At 37.5% G+C, this 15,705-nt stretch overlaps 1 protein-coding gene across 1 annotated transcript in view; it reads right to left on the bottom strand.

Moving 5' to 3' along the window:
• The window catches only part of LOC117296586 (probable ATP-dependent RNA helicase DDX10), a 37,283-nt gene extending 22,303 nt beyond the window's left edge, over positions 1-14,980 (bottom strand). Inside the window, exons 1-3 of the mRNA XM_033779604.1 lie at positions 14,826-14,980; positions 12,349-12,540; positions 11,673-11,831 (exon numbers count right to left, since the gene is read on the bottom strand). Coding sequence (XP_033635495.1) covers positions 11,673-11,831; positions 12,349-12,540; positions 14,826-14,969 — 495 coding nt within the window. The 5' untranslated portion in view covers positions 14,970-14,980. The remainder of the gene's footprint in view (positions 1-11,672; positions 11,832-12,348; positions 12,541-14,825) is intronic.
• Positions 14,981-15,705: the final 725 nt, after the last annotated feature.

Raw genomic sequence — 15,705 nt, 5'->3', positions numbered from 1 at the left:
ATTGAACCACATAAATTATGAGGGGAGGGGGCAGATTGCCTGAACATTATATAAGCGAGTAAAAGACCATATGTAAATACCCAAATATTCTTTCGGATTCACTAGAATAAAACCTTGGTGTCCTTTTGGGTAAAAAAACACCATGTGGAATAATACAGGTCTTTATAACCGGATTAACATTCATAACTGAACATTTATTTATTTACTCATTTATTGGTTTTGCGATAAAATTATTGATTTATTGATTAATAATCTTTGAAATGGATAACCCCTTCCCAATTGGCCTCCAGTTGGGAGGCCAGTTGTGTCAAGTATTTCAGATAAACATATTTAAAAATATGTATTAAAAAATGCATCGCACATCGCAGCCAGCGAGGTAAAATGTGAGCAGAAGATTTATGTTTTTAACAATGAAAAGAAAGCACAGCTGGAAGAGAAACTTGACAAAAGATGATAGAATTCTAACAAAGGTTTACACTCAGACAAAGAAAATATTGAGACAACAAGGTTTGCCCTGAACTGTTCATTGACTAGCCAGCTGGACCAGTTAGCTTTTCCTTTCAATAGTCCACCAGCTTTTTCAACAGTCTACAATTATTTTAAATATAACAATCGGGGGCGCTTTTCAATACTGAATTAGCAGCGAGGCACTTTTCAACACTGAACTAGCCAGGAGGCGCTTTTCAACACTGAGCTAGCCAGGAGGCGCTTTTCAACACTGAACTAGCCAGGAGGCGCTTTTCAACACTGAACTAGCCAGGAGGCGCTTTTTAACACTGAACTAGCCAGGAGGCGCTTTTCAACACTGAACTAGCCAGGAGGCGCTTTTCAACACTGAACTAGCCAGGAGGCGCTTTTCAACACTGAACTAGCCACGAGGCGCTTTTCAACACTGAACTAGCCAGGAGGCGCTTTTCAACACTGAACTAGCCAGGAGGCGCTTTTCAACACTGAACTAGCCAGGAGGCGCTTTTCAACACTGAACTAGCCAGGAGGCGCTTTTCAACACTGAACTAGCCAGGAGGCGCTTTTCAACACTGAACTAGCCAAGAGGCGCTTTTCAACACTGAGCTAGCCAGGAGGCGCTTTTCAACACTGAACTAGCCAGGAGGCGCTTTTCAACACTGAACTAGCCAGGAGGCGCTTTTCAACACTGAACTAGCCAGGAGGCGCTTTTCAACACTGAACTAGCCAGCGGGGCCACTTGGAGAAAGTTTTGTCTGGATCTCAGATGCTTTAACTAGGATTTGGCCAGCAGACCACAGTTAAGTGAGATCGCTGAATTCAACCAAAACCTTGCACAACTAAGATAACTAGTTGGCATGTGTAAATAAATGTATTTATATTTGCAGTAGGAACAACAATATTAAACTTGTTCTTAGAATTGTCACCGCTTGATAACCCTTTTTATACAACATACAGATTTCATTTTCCCTTTTATATTATCAGTCTAAATACAGCTAGGGAGGACAAAGGATAAACCACATTCTTCTGTTATGAAGTAACTTTTCCAGGACATGGTCTAGAATAAGAAACCACATCACAGCAACAACAGATCACCAAATAAAGCTATCAATTGTCTGATTCTATATTCATCCCGCACTCATCCTACCAGCATTTCATCTGATAAAAGTGTCACCTCCTGTGTGTATGTTAAGTTGGACTTATCTAGTAGTCTAGGGTTACCAAGGTTAACACACCCACTATGAAGTCTTCAAACTTCCTCCTTTGTAAACAGGATGGCTTCTACTAATCAAACAGCGCCCATAATCAATGCATTCCAGCCAAAGAAAGACCCCAACAAATGCCCAAGGTTAATCAGCTAGTGTGTAATTGATAAAAGTTACATAATTGACATGCCTAGGTAATGACTGCTCAACACAAGGCAGAATGCTCTTTGTCCCCGTTAGAAACAAAATCCAACGCACCTGTCAACTTTAACACAGAGAAAGAGCGGGAGAATCTAGCAGTGTTGCTGGCCACTAAGCTGATTCCAAGGACGTCTCCACCACCTTGTTACAACTTTTTTGAAATTGGAATATTATTGAGTCATTAGACATAGGGGTTATTAGTCATCTGTTGAAACCTCTCTGCCAAGATGTCCTTGATGAGTTCATCACTAGGACATCAACCCTTCCACTGATGTTCTATATCTTCCCCTTAATGACTTGACCCAACTGTTAAATGAGCAGCTTCAAGGTTACCTAGTACACTCTAATTAACTGCTTAGTCATTCTCAATAAAACAAAAATATTGCTTCATCTTTTATTCAAAATGTACAATGTTTTAGTTTGTTTCAGGCCTTTATTATTAACAACTTTCATCTGCAAGTAACTTCAAATCCAATCAACTCTGGTGCATTTACCAGATGAAATAAATCAGCCCAACTAGTTTCCCTTATGGTTTATTACTTGATTTTTGAAAAGATAAGCTAAGTAGGATTTGAAACTTTGCATGGTTGAAATAAGCTATGGAACGAGGTTTGCGGTAACACCATGTAATGACTATCTCTAATCGAGTTGGGGAAAAGAACCACTATTTTCAACTTGGAGATAGTCATTACACGGTATTACCGCAAACCTTTCCATACCATATTTCAACCATGCAAGGTTTCAAATCCTACTGGCTTAGAGAGACGGGTCTTGTTGCTTGAAACAACTTCAGAGTGCTCTTATTTATGTAGTAGTTCATTAGACGGCTAACATAAAAACCACCAAGTTATTGCAAGTGTGTTGCATGCAATGGGATATATCCATCGGGCTTTGCTTTGTATCGCCGGTAAAAGAGGAACAGAAGGTACTGGAAATCAAACTCAAAATCTCTCTTTTTCCGATTCAAGACATTTGTTCTCTTGTTATAAAAATGTGGCATACAATAATGGACTGCCATCATTGTTTAACATTTTATTAGGTACAATGGAAGGTAAGTCCATGTGTGGCAGATTACTGGACCTGGCTTATGGCCCAGGTTCTGCGATTCACGGACAACAACAAAGCCTGGTGCTTAAGTTACTTTAAGAACCCTTGTTTTCTTTCCTGCAAGTCTGGGTTTCCTTGGGCTAACAATGTTTTTAGTGGAAAACAATTAATGCAGGTGCTCAAATTATTTAAAACCAATAATACCAAGCACAGCAAATTGTTAAAAATACTATAAGGCACTGCTGCTTCCCAGGTTGTATCTAAATCTTAGATGTGATCCCAGGCTATAAGACAGTTTAAAGGAACACGTTGCCTTGGATCGGACGAGTTGGTCTATTAAAAGCGTTGAATTTGTTTGTTTTAAATGCATATGGTTAGAAAGATGTTTTAAAAGTAGAATATAATGATCCACACAAGTATCACTCAAACTGCACAGTTTTCCTTTTACGTCGCGAACTAACACGGTCGGCCATTTATGGGAGTCAAAATTTTGACTCCCATAAATGGCCGACCGTGTTAGTCGACGAGGTAAAAGGAAAACCGTATGCATTTTATAACAAACGGTTACAGAACGCTTTTCAAAGACCAACTCGACCGATCCAAGGCAACGTGTTCCTTTAAGGTGGAATGGCAACAATGACAACATAGGCATACTGCCATCACAAGGCTACATTGCTACATGATGGTGAAGTGCCAGCACTGGCTAAGGTAAGAGGTTGCAGTTTTAAATCCCATTCTTGTCATACATTTGCATTGTGGTTGGGAATAAAAACAGATAACGTTGTATTACCCACACCAGAAAAGTTGTCTACCTGTTGTTGTTACAGGAGAAGGCACAGGTATTACAAAGACTGTGAAAAATATTAAAACCTTCACAAATTCCCAGGAAAAGCTACCAGCTTCGGAGTGAGGTTAAGCCAGATAACCCCGAGTTAGCAAATTAAATGTGCATTTTTCACCGGAAAATCTATGAAATGTAAAAACGAACATGGAATAGTGGTAGGGCTAAAAGATTTCCCAGGAATTTCCTGAAGTCATATTTCCCAGGAATTTAGCTCTGTAGTGTGACAAGGGCTTATTTGTTTCACTAACAAAATAGCATTGTATTATTAACCATGAAAGGTACCAGTCAGTACCACAGATAACAATACTTAATCTACCCTATATTAATGTTCTACGCTTGGCTGTTATTTTGGAACCATTGAAATTGACAACAAGGCTAGCTCTCCAAGGACATTGGAAATCTGGACAGGAAAATATCCACTTACTAAATTATTAAATTGCCATTATATCTGATTGACAATATAGTGGAATAGTACCACTGACCTTGAAGGATGAGCTGCACAGAATATATTTACTCAATATAAAAATGATAAAAGGTGTGTTTAAATACAAGTATAATTCGGGCACTTTCAAGTTGAATTTTTACACATTAATCTTTAGACATTGTGCAGTAGAATGTAGTGTGATATTGTTAACTATGATTGAAGAAGTAACTCCAAACGAGTTGTTCGCAATCACTGTTTAAAGACAATGGACACTATTGGTAATTGTCAAAGACCAGTCTTCTCACTTGGTGTATCTCAACATATGCATAAAATAACAAACCTGTGAAAATTTGAGCTCAATCGGTCATCGAATTTGCGAGATAATAATGAAAGAAAAAACACTATTACACGAAGTTGTGTGCTTTCTGATGCTTGATTTCGAGACCTCAAATTCTAAACTTGAGGTCTCGAAATCAAATTCGTGGAAAATTACTTCTTTCTTGAAAACTACGTCACTGCAGAGGGAGCTGTTTCTCACAATTTTGTATACCATCAACCTCTCCCCAATACTCGTAATCAAGAAAGGTTTTATGATGATAATTATTTTGAGTAATTACCAATAGTGTCCACTGCCTTTAATGGCAGTCAATTAACGATTCACTCAATTAGAACGTGTTGTACTTAGTTGCTTCACAACCACTGAATTTCACAAAGCACAAAGATTCATCAATAGATGAATTCTACCCCAAAGTCTAACAGCTGCTAAGCACAATAAAGTTATGCTTACCAGAATAAGATTACCAGCCAAAGTACCATATCACATGCATCATCTGTGACTGGTATCCTGCAAATATTTGCTCAAGAGAATGTGTTTCAGATATTTTATGCATTATAAGCATCTCTCTGACATATATAAGGCCAAACATAATATAATTTATTGCATACAACAACATAACATAGGATTAAAACAATTGAACGTTTAAAAAATCAAAGGTATACTTTGCCATTGATTTTGTGCATTGTGCATGGTTTTATTTTACATGTAAGGCAATGGGCACCTTTGGTAATGATCAAAGACCAGTAATACCACTTGGTGTATCCCAACATATATGCATACAAATAAAATACAAATTCTGTGAATATTTGGAATAAATTGGTCATTGAAAGTTGCAAGAGAATAACTAAAGAAAAAACACTCTTGTCGCACAAAATTGTGAGCTTTCAGTGCCTAATAAAGGCTTCAGGCCTGAAGTCCTTTTAACACTTGAGTGACAAAATACCTCTTTCACTAAAACTACGTTACTTCAGAGGGACACATTTCTCATAAAAGATTGATACTATCAACAGCTCTCCATTGCTATATTTTGTTTAATTACCAATAGTGTCCAGTTTCTTTAGGGGAAAGCATAACTGGGTTTTGATACAGCATCATCTGTCACAAATTATTAGAAAACAAATTTGGGGGATCAATTTTAACAAGTTAAAAAAAACTCATCTATTTCTAGTATGAAGAACTCTTATAATTGGAAATAATTTTATTTTATGATTTCATTTTTTTTTTAAGTCTCATAAAACTTTATTTTTCTACAAGTAACATACGATTTCAGAAACCATGGGACATGATTTCTGGGAGCGATTCATGAAGAGTACTGCTGCTGGAAAAATAAAAAGAATAGCCACGGCACTTGACGTAATAGTCCGCTAGACATCCCGTATGCAGATTAACACCAAGGCTACATTGTCCTAGCCAACACTAATTATCTCCACAGCAAACAAAGGTGAGACTGCAGTAGGAGGTGAAGATAATTCTCTTGTCTAATAATGAAGGGTTTCACAGAAAGCTGATTGAAGGCCGCAACTTGTCCTTGAAATGTAATGAGTCCCACTAATTCAATATACATGTACAAACATCATCATGCTGCGGTAGAAAACACATCATGCAACTTCATGGGAGACCAGTGTACTTTTATTCTGTTGATGGTATGATTTGTTGGCAAGGAAGCAAGCAAGACAATAAGAGGATAAATGCAATTAAGCTTGGCTCAAGGATTGACCAGAGGGATTGACCAGAGGGAAAGTAAAGACATAGGAGGGTGAGGATGAAAGGAGAGGACGAAGGGAGTGGAGTGGAGCATGTTAATGGGTACACTGATCACACACAGTAGGACCACCTCATATCTCATTTAAATACACTACACAAACTCAGTTGGTAGAAAACATGAAAACTACATGTACTTTACTAGCACTTCATCACTGGTCCTCTTGACAACCTCAAGAAAACAATTCCATCTTTCCTTACATTTCAAAATTTGATTTTAATAGACAAATCTAATAAATAAATAAAGAATCTTAAAAAAAAACAAGAAACAAACCAAAGATCTACTTATAAACCCCCAAACCAAATCTCAAAAGCAACTCAAGACCTGAAAACAGCAAACTGCTTTCCTCCATGGTTTAATGTTAGCCTGCCTAGTAGCTTCTGGAAGCCATATTTTAATCCCCTAGCAATGCTTAGATTTCCCTAAAAGGAAGGAACAACAAGATTTTGTTTTCTCTGGGAGGTGTGGGTATCTTTCCATGCCAAGAACTCAATATTTCCATAATATTGGACTAGCATGCCTAAGGATGTTGCCTATATTGCTGGGTGTTTGTTGATGCAAGTGTAATGTATGTGTACCATAGGCCTGTATGCTTCGTTTTGTGAAAGAGCAAGGGCACAAAGGCATTTTTTTCTTAGTGAAATTGTAAAATATCTACTGGGTCATTTTCATGTCACCAAGGCAATTACAAGGGGGCATAGAGACAATTGCCTTTGATGCCTCTGTGAAGTATCAGGCCTGTGTGTAACTCCACCATAAACCACAACCACTTTACATTCAAAAGATGTGTTGAAATCATAAGGGGAGGGGTGGGTGAATACTACAATGGACAGGGGCTGAATTGCGTGGGGAGGGGGGGGGGATCCACCAGACCACCAGGCTTGTAGCTCAAAATGTTTACTAGCTCAGAAACAAGTCCAAGTTGAATATTGTTTTTATGTGCCATAAGAGAAGTGAGTCTTTTTATAGAACACTTATCTTATTTTGTCTTTAGTATTCTCTCATAATCAGTAGAATTATAAGGTATATTATCTCAAAGACTCCAGGTCAACATTTGAACATCACTTGTTTTTGTTAAAATGTTACAGTCCCAGTTCTGTTGTTTAATTGAAAAACACAAGACTGCCGGACTCGTCCTGTCTGGAGCTTACTGGCCCGATCGATACTAAAATCACTGGTTTCTGGCCTGATGTCCAGTGTAAAACTCAAGCAAAAGGGTGGGGCCAAAAGGGGGAGTAGGGCACGGTCATCATGGACATGTTATAACAAAGATGTTTTCACTCAGGATGGGATCATGATTAGGGATTCTAGAAGAAAACAGCTTCATTAGAAAGTGGAGGTTGTCCCATTAAGGGGATCACACTGACAAAAGAGGACATCACACAAGAGGATTGGAACTCTTCATACGGCAGATGTTCCTTCCAATCCCAGACATCACTGTCCTTCCCAGGCAATAAATTAATCCAATTGTTTTCCAGCACAATAGCCATTAATGGTCAGTCAATGTGACCTTATGACATAACCGTTGTCTGGAGGTTGCCACTGCATCCTGAGTTCTCTTAAGACTTATGTCTAGAATCAGAACATCTGAATCCAAGGATGAATCTTGCTTGATAGTTACATAGGATCAATCAGTGTTGAAGTAACTTTCATAAATACCCGGGACAGTTTATCAAATTGGTCAAGAGGGCATCACATGGAGGTGTTTAAACGGATAGAATACCCACGGTAAAAGGTGTTTAAACATAGGCTTCAGGCGGGAGTTTATCACGTGGTGTTATTTTACGCGTAACGCATTTCGCAGGGATGGCTGGTACTCATTAAGGGAATAAAAGAGCAATGACTCGGTCTTAAACCTTCGGCTCGGGCCTTTATTGCACGACCACGACCCTACCAGTTTTAAACGGACATTAAGATCGAGTCACTACTCTTTTATATCTATTTATAAATGCCATTTTCCTTTAAAGGGACACACCAGGCGAATTGGGCTATAAAATAGCCTAAGATATGACTTCAACGGTCTTCCAGGAATGAAGAAGAACAGTCCTTTAAAAAAAATCATCAAATTTAGCCGTTTTTGAGCATTTTAAGACAAAAAACGCAGGTCGCGTGATTGTTCTAACCAAAACATGGTACAAACAATCACGTGACCTTCCGGGCTAGTTTTACTTCCAGCCGTCTAAAAGTAACTTACTTAACCAAATTTAAATCTTTAAAAAAAACAAATTATTAACAAATAATTGACGAAAAAGATCATGTATTCAAATTATCGCTACAAAATGTAAACAATGGTGAAAAATCTAACAATATGCATCAATTTCTATTTCTCATTCAATTTCTGTTTAAAATAAATGTTTAACGTGTAAGGAATTGTAGGTGGTTTTTAGTGCATAAATGTTTTGTGCATTTTAATGTTTTTAGACACGCAAAACAAAAATGCATTGCACTGTATATACATGTATTTGTGTATGTGAAAATAAAACAACTACACTAACACTTGTAATGTAAAAAGGAGAGATTGTAGAAATGAAAAAGCACCCCCCCCCCAAGTTATGCTTCCTCCCCACTGGCTCCCTGATCCCCCCCACTCCAAATCACCATGTTAATAATTATTTCTGGTTACGTCACTGGCGTAGTGAAATGAAATCATCTCAATTCACAGTCTACTTTATTGGTACATACAGTAGGAGCACTCATCAATTGTGTTAATGTATGTATTAACAAGCTGTTAACTTGCTCATGCATATAGTGTACCTTCATAAGTTTAGACAATAAAAGGGTGATAGTGGATTGTAATGGCTGCAATAGCCATCAGCAATTACAGATAATGGTTCTTTGCAAATCAGGCGGAGTAAACAGTAAACAGGTTTGTTACTTTACGTCAATTGGGGTTTAAGTCTTGTTTGCCTCACGCTGTCCACCAAATTTGATGGTTTCTTTTAAGAACCATTCTACCCTACTACTGGAAGACCTCAAAGCCATTGGACACTTTCAGTACAGAAAAAAATTAAAAGTTCACAGATTCACAAATAACTTACAGGTTTTACAGAAGGTAATGGTGAAGACTTCTCTTGAAATATTATTCCATGAAATGCTTTACTTTTTGAGAAAATATTAAAACAATATCAATTCTCGATATCGAGAATTACGGATTTATTTTAAACACATGTCATGACACGGCGAAACGTGCGGAAACAAGGGTGGGTTTTCCCGTTATTTTCTCCGACTGTGAAATTTTCACAGGTTTGTTATTTGATATAGAAGTTGTGATACACGAAGTGTGGGCCTTGGACATTACTGTTAGTGTTTACCGAAAGTGTCCACTGGCTTTAAGGGTCATTTGGGGTATATTTTAGCCTAAATAGCCAAACGAAGTCAGTACGTCCCTTTAATGTGGTAGTGGAATTACTCCTGGTCAGTCGTTAACATAATAATAGACAACTTAATATGATCTGATGAGCCTTTATTAAAGTAGCCTTAACTGACTAATTATTTCTTCTAGTAGACATTATTGCTGGTTTTTATTAAAGGAAATAATCTGAACAGAGACGTGACACGCTCAAACAATCAAATGTTAATTACTGATTTCCATTAATTGGTCCTTGGTCTGATTTTGCTTGAAGGAGAACTTTTGCACTAATTGAAATGTTACTCTGCATTTCTTTGTTAACATTCCATCTATTTGTTTTATGATTTAGTGTCTTTTAATACTTCTGAAGTTAAAGACTGACGTACCTCTCTTAATAAACAAGTCTTGGGGAAACTGTATTCTTATAATCATTTTTCACACTACACAATTATCCAGGTGATTTTAGCATAGTTGCTATTTGTTGAAGGAGTTCTGGATCCCTATTAAATATAACAAGAATCCTGAGTAATTTTTTAACAAGATTAGCTTTCACATGACTGGCATTTTGTTTTTGGTTAAAATCGAAACAATGTGAGATAAGGTCTCGTTAAAAATGGTCTTGTTTGAAAGGGGCGTTTAATTCCCACTTTGCATCAACTAAACCATCCCGTTCTCACAACATGTTTTCATTCCCTATATAAAATTAATGAATGAATTAAACTGCTGAAACATTTATTTATGTAGATGTTTCCTTCTTGATGCAGAACTGAACAAAAAGTACAGTTAAGGCATTTACAGGGAAAGTTCCATGAGCTATCCGCTATCCAGTCAATGAAACTTAATTTTTTTTAGGGGGCAGCTCCGGCAGCCTTCAATCCGCATGTTACATAACAGCTGATTATTTAGCTGGTGTCTGCTGTGCAAATATTGAGAGTAAATATGCAAATCAGAAGGCCATTGGTAGTCAGCTGGGGGCTTTCCCGCAGAGTTTAGTGGCTGCGTTTGCACTCTCATCTCATTTATTATTCATAAGTATCGTAGAAAGCTTGCACGGTCCGATTCATTTTTTAGCAGCTCACAAAAGTAACTTTGGAAAAGACGTTTTCCCCAAAAGAAATTCCTGTGAACAGATTCGCTTTGCTCAGCAAACATTGTGTTTGGTTCAAAAAGAGATTTTAGTGTCATCCAATCTGACAAGTATTATTGGATGTCAGTTTGTAAAATCAGCCTAGGTGAGACATGATCTCTCAAATTAGATTCGTTCAAATTGATCCAATCAACATATCATACTCACAGATCTATATCAAATACAAAGACGAATTCTTTAAAAAAATAAACTCACTCTATCCTGTTGGTAATGACAAGTCATTGCGTCAAAAATCATCCTTTTCTTATGACAGCCAATTACAATTATGACACTCTAAAAAGAGCTCATTCTTTGAACAATGTAAAAGCCATGTCTTTGTATGTAAAAGCCATGTCTTTGTATGTAAAAGCCATGTCTTTGTATGTAAAAGCCATGTCTTTGTATGTAAAAGCCATGTCTTTGTATGTAAAAGCCATGTCTTTGTATGTAAAAGCCATGTCTTTGTATGTAAAAGCCATGTCTTTGTATGTAAAAGCCATGTCTTTGTATGTAAAAGCCATGTCTTTGTATGTAAAAGCCATGTCTTTGTATGTAAAAGCCATGTCTTTGTATGTAAAAGCCATTTTACAAGACCAGATTTGACATGAGACCAAAAAATGCAAACACAATTTGACATTTGAACTGTTTAAATATTTTATGCACTAAAACAAGACTAATCTCACTTGTATTATCGGTTAGTATTCTTCAATACTAAACAAGAGACCAACAATAAACGTTTGAATCAAACCAAATGACCGCTGGACTTGAGTTTACTGTTACTGGCCCATTGCTAAAACCACTGGCTCGGACCTGTGGTCTAGAGTAAACTTTGAGCTGTGCGCTTCCATTCTGATTCCATCAGAGTATGAGTGTGAGCAATGAGTGTGAGTCATGAGTGTGAGTCATACGTACCTTGCCTCCAATGATGAGTGCAGCAGAGAAATCATGCTTCTTGCCAACCTTGCTGAGTACCTCAAATGTCTGATAAGCAAGCTCACGAGTTGGAGAGATGATAAGGGCACCCAAGCCATCCACTTTACTCCAGCGGTTTCTGTACAAGCATTCTAAGACCTGCAGAATAAGAAAACACAATAAAAGTAGAAGTTTAGAGAAAAATTACGTTATGTAATTTAAAGGCAGTGGACACTATTGGTAATTACTCAAAATAATTGTTATCATAAAACCTTACTGTGTAACGAGTAATGGAGAGAGGTTGATAGTGTAAAACATTCTGAGAAACAGCTCCCTCTGAAGTGACGTTTTTCGAGAAAGAAGTAATTTTCCATGAATTTGATGTTGTAAGGAAGACTGTTCCAAGTCCTGGGGGCCGCGACAGAAAAAGCGCGGTCATCCCAACTGTACTTGCTTTTAGGAATAAATAATGCAGACCTGTCAGTACTGGAGCCACCTGACTGGAGCACACATTACCAAATGTTTGGAAGTGGGTTTTTTAAGTGTCTAGGAAAGGGTATTGCATAGCCTTTGATTTCCATGTATTTGCAAGGATACCAAAGAATAAGCCATGAACAACCAATTTCAAAACAGTTAGTTTGTGTGCTGTTGGAATTGTATGGAGTTTCACACTTACTGGAATCAAGAAAGCCAGTGTTTTGCCTGATCCCGTTTTTGCTGCTCCAAGAATATCATGTCCTTGAAGAGCCAAAGCTATGGTGGCACGTTGTATCTCTGTGGGTGTTGTGTAGTTTGCTGTCTTTAATCCTGCCTTTGTTTTTACCGACAATGGCAAGTCATCAAAACGAGTGATGGCATCTGGATTGATCTGTAAAATAGCAGAAACAAACAGAACAAATCAGGAATAGTGCAATTTATAAGAAGAGTTTTACATTTTGGTTTCTTCAGCTAGGCTTACCCTATTGATGAGAAAAATAGGAGGAAGTTTTTCCCAATATTGTAAACTGCGTGTAAAAGTAGAACTTTTAACAGCTGAACCAAGACAATATTTAATAATTGTGTCTTTTTAAAGCCTAATTATATATTCAAAAAAAGGTAAACAAATTAAAATACATGTAGAGTGAATATATCTCTTTTTTTCCATTTCAGGTACCTCAAGTCTTGACGATTCAAGCAAGTCAGTTTCAAAGACATAAGCTGCACAATTAACCTCTACCATGGCAACTGAAAATGTGCATTTTATGTCAATAAACAATTGCTAATAAAGAAATATGGGAATTTGTGTGGTAATTTTTTTTTTTAACATAGTTACCTAGCATTTTATTAAAATTAGTATCAATTCATTAGAGTAATTTTGTTAACTTCTCTGTTTACTATGGCGCAAGTTTTAAGCCCTTTTTTTCATTTTGGAAAGTTAAAATAAACATTGCCAAACACTCTTAAACTTCCGCACTAAAAACTTTTTTTCATTTTTTATTTTGTTTTATTTGTTTGTCTATCTTATTAAACAAATATTAAAAAAAGTTAAGTTTAAAACATGTATGTAACCTCGAACAATGGAAAGAAGCTAAAAAAAGCCATCAGAACAAAATTTATTTTAACCCTCTCTGAATAAATCCCCGGGCGGACGTCGCCGCCAGGTGTTTCTTATTTGGTATATTTTTTGTGTATCAGCGAATTGCACGAAATCTTTCACAGACTGGTGTCCACACTCACGCTTGCTGATATGCCATTTTTAAATCAGGGGACACGACCATTGAAATGGCAATTTGTGCGGACACGGTGTGTCGGATAGTCTTGGTGGGATCAGGAAATCAGAGAAACAGAGCGCCCGCTACGTTCACTCATTACAAGCGTGTACAGTTTTTGCCGTGCGTGCATAGATCGGAACCGCGCAACACCAATGGTCTTGGAACCAAGACTATGTGTCTGAATGCGCAGTGCCGCATTTAACCATCGACCCGATTTTGATGGTTTTTCTTGAAGAACCTTCTCTATAAATTTGCTTTGCGCTTGCTGGTGATAGTTAATAATACAAAAAAAAAGTGCATAGACACCCAGTCTAGAGTCTAATCTTTCAAATAGATTTCTGTCAAAGAACTGTAATGACCTATAAATAGTTCATTTGAAAGCATTTTCAGGAGAAAAATCGACATAATATGCCTGTATTTCATGTGTTAAAAAAACTGGGCAAAAATGACATTTTTATTTACGTGAATTATTTCAAAATAGTACTATTGTTGGAAAGCTGACAAAATTCTACATCATGTACTTTGGTTTCTAACATTATCTCGAAAGAAAGAGCACCCTCCAGTATTCTTGAAAATATACTTCTAGTGGCAGTCGACAAAATGGACGTTCAGAAATTTAGACGCGTCAATATCTGGCCCCGAAAACGCAAAAGTAAACTTAATTTTTCACAATTTTACTGCAGCTTTTTCCTAGTTGCGACAATGTAACCCTCCTCCCGACGGCCGCCAGGCCGGAGGGTTAAGAGTTTGTTTCGACCGGAAACGGTTGATCTGGTCCAACACGTACAATTTCTACAGCTAGTCACCAAATTTGCCCCATTTTTACCACTTTCAAAAATCATGACACAAGTTCTGAGGGTACGAACTTAATCCGCAATGTCTAATGCAGCCTGCCATAATACTCAAAACACCATTTAGGAAATATTTCGAAGAAAAATGGACAAAAACTTACCAGATCCCGCAGCGAATTCCCAGGTTCATATTTTGAACCTGTCGCATCAAAGGCATTATTTTGTTGTTGGGCTAAACCATTCTGTAAAAGGGGTGTTACAATGTTGCAGTGCGTGTCACACAAACAGATACGTTTTACAAAATTGCCATTTTGACAGACTCACTATCATTGAAAAGGTGGTGGCGTGATACAGAAACTTTTTCGTTTTGTTTGTTGGGAAAGGAAAGGCAGCATTGATTATCAAATGTTAACAATTCATAGAACAAGTCGTCTCAGTAACATGACAATTAAAGGGAACCAATGTGTGTCACCCCAAGGCCCCACAGTCACATGCAGTTAGTTAAGTTTAGTGTTACGAAAGACGGACGGCCGGAAAGTAAAGTTGACTTCGTCCGGATACTGGGCAATTTTGAAAACAACATAATTTTTTTCTCTGTTGACCTAACTTACACTTTCATATTGGGATATCAAACGTTTCCCCTCTTCCTCCTCAAGTTTCCAACGTTTCACTTCAAGTTTATGACGAGCGTTGTCACTTGTATGGTGGAACTTCTTCGGTTTGTGCCCACGTTGTTGCAAATTCCTGCCACCCATGCGCTGCGCCATCTTGGATATATCCCATCAGCCATTGCGTTTAAAGTTGCTGCAATTCCCCGACGGGTGTTTACTGCGAATACGATATACGCAACAAACAGCCGTTGCTACCCCGTCTTATCCGGAGGTAAGAAATGTTTGACAGCAAGTCTATCTATTGGTCAAACATTAGTAAAGATTCTAACAATCAAAACTATCTTCATGTTCCATCTGTTGTTCGTTCGAAAAAAAAGACTCAAAAAGAATTTTTAGAACCATTAGGAAAACACAACTGCACCACCATGCTAGCCTTAGGCCTACATCTCGTTTTTTGAAAGTTTTGTTTATTTTTTTCCATTATAATTAATACTTTGTTTGCAGATATTGTTAATGTACTTTGGAAAATGATAATAAAAACTAATAGAAAATTTTATTACGAAAAAATCTTGTCTTATCAATTCTTCTACACAAAATATTTGATGATGTTTTCAGACCCTGGCCCTCTACACTTTAGACGAAACATAGATGATCCGAGGCGGTCACGCGACATTGCCTATAGATTTCCGTGCAGTGAAATTACTCATACAGACTGACAGAATAGTCAATCTACGTTTCGCTCTAAACATAATAAACTAGGCCTGAATGGGTGGTTGCGCATCATGTATTATAGAGACGGTCAATTCATTCAAGGGCGACTAAGGCCAAGGTCGATGTAACCCTGGTAAGAAACTCCATACAAACAAACCGGGTTTACACT

This window comes from Asterias rubens, chromosome 11 (assembly GCF_902459465.1).
Source record: "Asterias rubens chromosome 11, eAstRub1.3, whole genome shotgun sequence".
In the NCBI taxonomy this organism is placed as follows: Eukaryota; Metazoa; Echinodermata; class Asteroidea; order Forcipulatida; family Asteriidae; genus Asterias; species Asterias rubens.
Note: the sequence above shows the minus strand (reverse complement) of the source record. Positions and strands in the feature narration are given on the sequence as shown.